At 43.8% G+C, this 9,655-nt stretch overlaps 1 protein-coding gene across 10 annotated transcripts in view; it reads right to left on the bottom strand.

Annotated features, from left to right (window-relative positions):
* The window catches only part of MSI2 (musashi RNA binding protein 2), a 414,613-nt gene that overhangs the window by 98,103 nt on the left and 306,855 nt on the right, over positions 1-9,655 (bottom strand). For all 10 annotated transcript variants that reach the window (XM_019511070.1, XM_019511066.1, XM_019511067.1 and 7 more), the window contains exon 7: positions 177-259. In XM_019511070.1, the coding sequence (XP_019366615.1) occupies positions 177-259 (83 nt within the window). The remainder of the gene's footprint in view (positions 1-176; positions 260-9,655) is intronic.

Below are 9,655 nucleotides of genomic sequence, written 5' to 3'. Positions count from 1 at the left end.
CTCAACCCCCCCACGAGAAAAAAAAAAAAAAAAAATCAAAAATCAGACAAAGTATGTCTAAAAAACACAATTATTATTTTTTTTTTTTTTATGGAAAACGTTCCCCCAGCACATTTCTGTGATAAATGGAGACAGCTCTCTACTGCTGATGTGCATATGGGAAAAAAAAAACTTACCATTTTATTATTGATTTCATGAAAATGAATTTCACAGACTTTTTCCACCACATCTTCATTTTCAAAAGTGACGAAGCCAAAGCCTATTTACAGAGAGAAAGGAGGAAAAATATTAATGATACACTTATGTTATAAAAACAGAGATTTCTTTTCAACAAAGCATCTACAGGTGGGCGGACCTCGGTTAAGTTTTGCACACGTGTGCGCACACCCGCAATCCATTGAGCCCGCAGGAAAAGCTCCTATAGATTATTAGGGAACAAAACAGAATTAGAGAAATTTAATAGGAATCCGTCACCGGTTTTCTATAGACTTTATTGCAGAATTAAACCCTTCCTATAGAGAGTCTTTGGTTCTTTCGATAGCATTTAATAGACAGCTCTATCTCTGCTACAGGATCGCTCCAACTTGCAGAAGGGATGTAATTCTCCATTACATCTTATAGGATTTTCGAGTAATCCTTGTTTCATATCTATGGAACACTATTGATTTCACCTCCTGCTAAATTCTGTGGGACTTCTCCATTAGGGAAGATTCATTAAGTGACAAAAGAAAAACATGCTCAGAGAGCTAGAGAAAATGATTCCTCATTTCCCCATCACCACTGCCGTCAAGAGGGGGAAAAAAAAAAATTAATGATTTCACAAACATGTAGCAGCACTTGGTGTTTACGGTCGCCTCTGAGCAAACAAGAAATTTACTCATCTGTTATTTATAAGGGTCAAAAGACGCCGGCTCTGCTCTCACAGGGAAGCAGGCAGTGTAATAAGTGCTTCTTGGATCACTGCAGGTCTAGGCTTGTCCTTTCAGCACATTGATACAGTCAACCCTAAGGGTCAGCCGAGATCCGGAGGTAGTTATTTGTCCCTTTCTTCCTGAATTGCTTCCTCTAATACCTCATCAGGACATCCTGAGGCCTTTAAGAAACTATTAAAGTTTAAGGGCCTCTGATCTGATCACTCATCTTTTCTCTAGTGCTGCTTCAAAAGGACCTATGGATTTGGGCTGGTTTAAGGTTGCTTGATGCATGCTGTTTGCCCGGCAGCTGTACACTGTATTCACTCTGTTGGGTCCACGAAGTCCTAGATGCACCGCGCCAAAGAGTTTTGGCAGCCAACTACAATTCTACATATTGATTCCTCCCCCCCGTGTTTGGCGAAGAAAAGAAAAGAAAGGAAAAGAAAAATGATGGGGTTCTGGCTGCTTCTCTGAGGAGAACGATAAAAAATCTGAAGGTAACATAAAGGATACTGTAAGGTGTCCTCCATAATAGTACCAAGAACTTCACTAGCCAGAAAAATGCCGGCAGGATCTATCTATATGGACAGATATCTATCTATCTAGATAGAAATATAGATATAAATACACATCCATCCATCCACCCAGAGAGATGGATCTACCTATATACCTATATATACACCCTGCCAGCATTTTTACGCCTACTGGAGAGGACACCTTACAGTATCCTTTACGTTACATTATATACATACATACACACACATTATATACATATATACATACATATACACACATATACATACACACACATATTATATACATATATACATACACACACACACACTATATACACATATACATACACACATACACACACATACTATATACATATATACATACATATATACACAGACATATATACATACACATACTATATACATATATACATACATACATATATACAGACACACATATATACAGACACATATTATATACATATATACATACACATATTATATACATACATACATATATACAGACATATATACATACACACACTATATACATATACAGACACACATATATACATACACACATACATATTATATACATATATACACACATACATATATACACAGACACACATATACATACACACATACATATTATATACATATATACACACACACACACACACTCCTGAATATATCTCTATCTATATAGATATCTACATTGATCTCTATCTATATCTATATTCAGGTGTATGTAGTTGGAAAAAAAGAGTGGGGAAAATTATTTTTAGCAAGCTTTTGGGCACAATCTACACCCCTGAATATGAATATCTATATATCTTTCTATAGCTATATACCCCGAACATCTCTATATCTAGATATAGATATATACCCTTGAACATCCATCCATCCATTTTCATATTCAGGGGTGTAGGTTGTGCCCCAAAGCTTGCTAAGACAAATTTTCCCAACTATTTGAGTTGGCTTAATAAAAGATATAGGATTTACCCAAAGAAGTGTGTGTGTGCGTGTGTGTATTCAGTGCACAAGCATAAATGAAGGCTGAATACCCAGTCAATTGCAACTTATGCTTTAAATCAAACCAAAACGATGGGGAAGGGAAGAAAAGATAAGCAAGTTCAATGTTGTCTGGTTTGTTTTATGTAAATAGTTTTGCAAAAGTAAGCCAGCTGCACGTGAGCAAGTAAACATCTCATTCCCACACACACACAGACCTTGGATGAGACTTTCAGCTGGTGTGGCTCCTGCCGAGGCCACGCTGACTCACGCCAGCTGAGAATCCAGTCCTCCCATGGCACAAACCTCCGCAGGCTCGTGATAGGGGAAAAGAGTCTGCCCTGGCCAGAGCTCAGGTTGCTAATCCACAAACCTGGTCCTTCCCACTCCAAACCTAGCCCCTTCTCATCCAGGAGCTGGCAGCAAAATTGCTAGAGCGAGGCCTCATATCAACATGCCTTGGTTGCTTTAAACGTGGAATAAAATGTGCTAAAAATTCTGCCTACGAGCAAGCACGAAACTAGGCAAAGCCTGCCAAAATAAAGCAACAAAATACATTCTGCAACCAGCGTCCTTGCAGCTGAACATCCACGGTTGCTTATTCACAAACTTGCAGGAGCCTGCCCTCCTTCGTGGGAGTTGCGGCGATTAGAGGGAGCTCTCAAGGTTAAAGCACCCACGGGGCCATTTGTTTAGGAACACACTGTCTCTCCGGTGCTGCTGAACGCTTCTCCCCTCCTCTCACCCCGCGTGCTTCCCAGCCCCTTCAGAAACAACACCGAGCAGCCCGTGGCATTAAAATCCCAAGCCGTCGCAGGAAGGCGTTTCATGGTGAACTTCAAGCACGCATCATCTCGAACCATCTTACTTGATGCCTGGCTCCTTTGCCTTCTGTTGAAGGAACAATTCAGTGGCGCCAGTCAGAAGTCCAGTTCAAACTAACCTTTTCTTTCTCTTTTTTTGTGACGACCGAATACAACCTGCTTGGGACCTGGGCGCCACGCTCTGTTGAGTAATTGTTGGTGCTGTGAGGACAGCACCCCACAGGGAGCCCTTTTGCCCAACGCAACGAAACGTCTAGTCCAGGTCCTCAAGTCATCAATTGTCTGAGCACCAGAATCACCTTCATCATTACTAAACTTGTTAGGGAATACCGTGATGGAGGATTTCTTTTGGCCCACTGACCCTCCCCACCCCTGCCAATAGGACTGAGAAAAGGAGGGGCACTTACTTACAGTTCATATGCCTAACACTGCCTGAAAACCCACCAAAATCATTACAAGTCGGCCTAAGAAAAGATATCGGATTTACCCAAAGAACCTTGTCTGCCCATGTCCTTAGACCAACACGGCTACAACCCGCACCACCAAAATCATTACGCCGTCTAACTCGGGAGTTATTTCCTGCCTGCCTCCATACAGCTGAAATACAGATTTATCAAAAAATGATTTGCCTGATTAAAGAAGATAGCCATCCCGCATTGTGATTTTATAACAAGAACAACACAACAATCCACTGGTGTCAACACTCATTTGCAGGTTTTTAAGAGATCCACGCCATTTCCAACAGGCCTGTCTATTTGGCTTGATGAGAGAAAACAAACTTGATTATGTCTAAAAACCTTGATTTATTCCTCTTGTGGAAAAGCAAAGAAGTAACAGAACAACTAATCATCAATAAGTGCCATTCTTTAACTGTGCAATCATTTTGCCGACGGGGCGCGTGCTCATCTGCAATGGATTGGTTAGCTTAAACTTGTGGTTAAAGCAAAACAGTAAGACCGCAGGAAGAGTCTGTGCGCGAATGGACAGAAAGCAGGTCAGGAGAAGACCGATCTGAGTTCGAACAGACCTTTCCACAGAAGGGACGGTCCTTTTCAAGTACACCTTTGTAAAGGTTTTTGTAGGACACAGCTTTTTGCATGGGGGGGGGCGGGGAAGGGGTGAGTTTCCTCCTCTTGACTTCTAGGTGATCACTTGTGCGCTTCAGTCATGTTACTGTGGTTGAAGCATAGGTCCAAGAAAAACCACAAAAGCTCGGGCCTCCAGTAAGAAAGTACGAAGAGGTTGCTACAAAGGTGACACTTCCAATGCAACCTAGTCTCCTTAGAAATGACCATGCTGGAAAACTCCTAGCATACTAACCTGGTCTCCTTAGAAATGACCAACCTGGCAAACCCACTCAATCACCATCTTCAGCCCGAGTGCAAGCATGCACGAAGTAGCTACATTTAAAACCATGCCACATCTGCCTATTTCAAATGGCAAACGATACTGGATTGTTAGAAGAGATCGCCATTCACTCTGGTTGCCAAGCCCTGTCTCAAAAGAGGTCTTCTAGGAAAATCAGAGAGGGGTTTTACCTCCCTGCAGCAGGCAACCGTCTTGAATGGCTGTAGGGAATGCACTTACCTTGGGTATTTGGGGCAAGTGAAGACAAACGCGAAGGGATGGGCTGAAGTTTGAAATACCCACGCTCCCCAAAACCACGGATGTCTATCCTGCATTATTAGCCCCATAACTTCCAAAGAAGTTCAAAATGCAAGTATGGATCTTCAGGAACGTCAAGGTGTGGTCTACTCGGCGTTAAGCCAGAACGAGGTCTGCTCCCTTCCCACCCTAGCTCTGCCCCAAGCACCAGCAGGATCAGACCGCCAGGTTGCAAACCAGACTGTGGGAAGGGGAGGAAAATAAATAAATAAAATAAAATAAAATAAAATCAATGGCTCTGCATTTATAAAATTTTACCTTTATGACCACTGACGTTCAGCTGATTGGAAAGCCACCAACAGATTCCAATCACTTAAAATCCATAGGACATTAACCAAGAGATCATATCGCTCTTTAAATGCAGCAAGCCCATCTGGAATCAAAAAACCTCACGAAGATTATCTGCAATGTGTTCAAAATTGAAAAGCGGGGGGAGGCCAAAAAAATCTGCTTCCAACTTTTAAACAACCGCACAAGGAAAAATATTACTGTATGAATGCCCCATTAGTCAGCATAATGAATACACACTCATTTTTAAATTACCCAAACTCTTACAAACCTTCCTGGATTAAATGATGATTATTTCTTATGAGAGGTACCAAGAGTCAACAGAAAACAAAAAATGTTCTGCAGAAAGTGTACGAAAAAGATTAACACAAAACAAAGGAGGCTGTTTAAAATGGTGACAGAAATAGGATTCCGGTTGTCAAGGAGCGCACATTTTAAAATGAAATTATACTGCATCCTCCTGAATGAAGCTATTATTGGAAGCTAACAAGCTCTATTTAAGAGATAAGCATTTAACAGAGTCAAACGGTTGGGGTTTTTTTATTCAAATGAATAAAACTGAATATTCATTTAAATAATCCTTTCTGTAAAAGAAAAGACAAAGAAGAGGAACAAAATAAAGAGGAAAACAAAATGCCCCCAAATGAGAGCATCTGAGCCAAGTGAGAGCACTGAAGGAAACGGAGACATGAATTCATGACCTTCAGGTGAAAAAAAAAAATCCTCCGGTAGGCATTTGCTCAAAAAAAACATTTCAGTCCATTCGTGTGTTGGCTAATGGCCACTAAATAGACACTGAAACGAGGGCCCGCTATATCTTCAGGGGTATTGATTGATGCAGGCAACACGATTGCAGAAAAGAGGCAATACTTCTACATTTCTTCTGTATGATGGGTTCAGAAGAGCAAGACATTCCCATGTAGGCCATGAGCTCCTGCTCACAATGAGAGTCGGTCATTGCAGGGGTTGCCTGGAAGATGTACAGTTTGACTGGGGGAAGGTGGGGAGTTGGGAGGAAATCAAACTCCTCGCTTCTGAGATGTCACCCCAGCGCTCCTCTTGGGGAGCAGTGGTGTGGACACTTCACGCGCTCCCTCCCCTCGATGGACTGACCAGAGAGCCTGGTCCATCTCAGGGGCGTTCCTCCTTGGAGAGAAGACAGCGTATAACACAACAGCTGCACGACCTCAGTGCATCGTAGGAAAGGAAGCCGCGTTGAGGACTTTGTCGACCGACGAGTCACCTGAACTAAGACCTCTGCAGGTACGCTGCCACAAGACGTTAGAATAAAGATGTTTCCGGTTTTCACCACCAAAAAGAAAAAGGAACCCATAAGACGTTTCCAGTTTGGGGACAACGCATCTCTTTCAAACACGAAGACCGGGTTTTATGCCCGTACTTTTTATGAAGAAAAACGTGTTAGTTATCCCCTTCCCCACCACATTGATAAAGCAGCTAAATTTCTCCCCATCCCTTCCCTTAAAAGCAAACCCAACCCAACCCTTGCAATCTTATGACTATAGACCAGGGGTGGGCAAAATGCGGTCCGCAGGCCAGATGCAGCCCGCCAGGCCATTCAATCTGGCCCGCGGGGCCCCTAAAAAATTTAGAGAATTAATATTTATCTGCCCTGACTGCCTGCCATGCAGCCCTAGATGGTTTGCCAAAACTCAGTAAGCGGCCCTCTGCCTGAAATAACTGCCCACCCCTGATCTTGACCACAGAAAGTCCTTGCCTCCATTGATCAAACTAAAATGCACAGGGTTTGATTTTTTGCAAGCGTGGAGCATCTCCTCCCACCTTCAGCTTGAAAACACAAATGTGCAGGTTCTTGACATCACTGATAATTCAGCTTTTCAGCCTGAGAGTAATTCCTCTTCACCCAAGCAAACAAATCCACCCCGAGCAGCTTTTTTGCAAAGCTTAAAAATACCATTGCCCCTTTCCTCTGCCTCCCCCCCCACTAAAAATGGGGTCTTAAATCTATTTGAGCCACTCCCAATAACGTCCGGTGTATGGGGACTAAGTCTTGGGCAATGACCATGAAAGGGATGGCTGAGTCCCAGTTTTCTGTTGGCTGTGGGGCCACTGGGCATTTAAACGGCAGTGTTTTTAATAATAGATAGTATTTACATTTCTTTTGTACTGCGTCAGGGGTCCTTTGCACTCGGTGCTGAACAGATATGTATTAAATGAAGTTACTTGCCCTGAAGAGCTAACCAGTCAAAAAAAGACAGGAGAACCTTGTTAACCTCCGGCCCTCCTACAAAAACCAGGAGAAATCCCTCAAGAAGCTGAGCACACAACTTCCCATCATTTTATTTCAGCCGTGTATTTAAAGAAACTGCTATTTGCACGCTTCAATTTTGCAAAGATTCTGAACCGGACAAAAGGGCACTTTTCACCGGGAGAGAGGTCTGCATATAAAATTCAAACCCGAGAGCAAGTGTTTTGGCGAAACAGCGCTATTAACCCAATAGTGACAGACCCCCCGAGGCTTTCAGTAACTCTGCCTTTCACTGCAAACATTCACAACACCGCTGCAAAGGCCAGCTTGGACGTTTGAAGGGACTGGGTATGCCCCCAGGCACGCATCCTTTGTGCCGAAAAGGTACCGTTGATCCAAGCACATTTCATGGAGCCCCTTCCACCCACATGGCCAAACAGAGTCCGTCTGTAGTGACTTCAGACAACAGCGCCCCACAAATAAAGGCGACGCTGTTCAGAGTAAGCGACTGAAACCAGAAAAGATTAAAACAATTAAAAAACTGTAGCAGCCATAAATAATGTTAACAAGCCATGCCAAAGACGCCAAGTGTCAATGCTCCCGTGTGCTGCATTTTGTTTTTTCACACTTGGAGTCTGCTATATTTCACACTTCTGTCATTACTGAAGAGGTTTTATGTCAGATTTAGTAAAATATAGCTGGGATGACGACACCACTGCTATGAAATATATCTATTTTCCCTTGTTAGTTGGCAGTGTTTTGGTACGGCTGGGATTTTCTCGGAGAGTGCGTGTCTGTGCAATAGAGCTAGCTGTATCCAGCTACACGTGGGCGCACACAGCGTGGCCATTATCACTAAAATTACTTGAAAGCAGCTTAGTGCAGTAAAGGTGCTTACCCACTTCATGACAACATACAGGTCTCGATCGCTCAAGTCCATACACACAGTGCCGCGCGGTTGTGCTCAAGTGCTATGGGGGTTTGCAGGCTATGGGGGAGGCTAAGCCCTTTAACTCCAGCACAAGTCTTCAGCCACAGAAAACTCATGAGAGAAGCACAGTCTTGAGGGTACGGTACTAGGCTGGGAGCCAGGAGAATTTGGTTCAGCTCCTGATGCTGCCACAGGCTTGGTTTACAACCTGGGAGCAAGTCATGGCATCCTTCAGAGCCGCATCGGTAATGCTCCTCGGCTCCCGGTCTTTGCTTCTCGCGTTTAAGTTGTAAGCTCGGTCTCTTCCGAAGTTTATACAGCGCCTTACAGAATGGGGCCCTGTAAGGCTACTGTAATACAAATCACCACCCAGTTTTTCCCACCTCCGCAGCACGAATGCAAGGGGAAGTGGAGCACGGCATGGAGGGAGGTGGTACTGATGCGAGGAGCAGTGGAGAGCATCGCAGCAGGAAGGGACGCAGGAGCGAGGTACCCTGCAGAGTCGCAAAGCAGCAGCGCGGTGGCAGCTCTTCCACCAGTGTGCGAGTGGGCTTCCTTGCGCTTCTCTTGCACGTGCAACACGCTGCGGCTCTGCTGTCCTCACCTGGGAATGTTATGCCACGCTCAGCAACCGAGCAAGATCTACGCTCGCTCCGGATTACGCTCCCATCGATTCCAAAAAACATCCGGCACTCCAGCCGAAGCGGGATTTAACTACGGGCTCATGAAAGGAGGGTCTGACGGCTGCAAACTGCTCCGACTACCAGGCGCTGGAGATGCACGGCTACCTAATGAAGAAACATTAGTTCGGCCTTATGCCCCGCTTTAATAGTATTTCTTGGTACCTGATCTTCTAATTGGTAGTTGCTTTGTGCCTCTCCCTCCTGCTCTACTTAAGTTACTTTGGCCAAGATGCACAAAAACCTCCAGTTCCACCGTGGCATTATTTATGCACCTGCTTTCTTGTTTACACCAATGGTTTTGGCAGCTGGTCGCTGTAAACTGTAATAAAATGCCTTTCAAAAAAAAATGAAGAAATGTGACCAGACAAGCCAGGCATAATAATATTAAAGCCCGTGTCAATTAATTTTTCCTCTTCTTGATAAACGAGCCCTATTCCATCCATTAATAATGAGGGAAGAAACAAGAAAAGTTGACACTGGTTTAATTTATTTTCTCAACTTGTCCGGTCATATTTCTCCCTGTTGCAAAGCTTTCGGGTGCTGCTGGGAATTGCAAGTGGCTCTCACACAGTCGATGCATAGATTGGTGTGAAT

Source organism: Gavialis gangeticus, unplaced genomic scaffold (genome assembly GCF_001723915.1).
Source record: "Gavialis gangeticus isolate Ggan-Ray unplaced genomic scaffold, GavGan_comp1, whole genome shotgun sequence".
In the NCBI taxonomy this organism is placed as follows: domain Eukaryota; kingdom Metazoa; phylum Chordata; order Crocodylia; family Gavialidae; genus Gavialis; species Gavialis gangeticus.
This window is presented reverse-complemented; position numbering and strand designations above follow the sequence as displayed.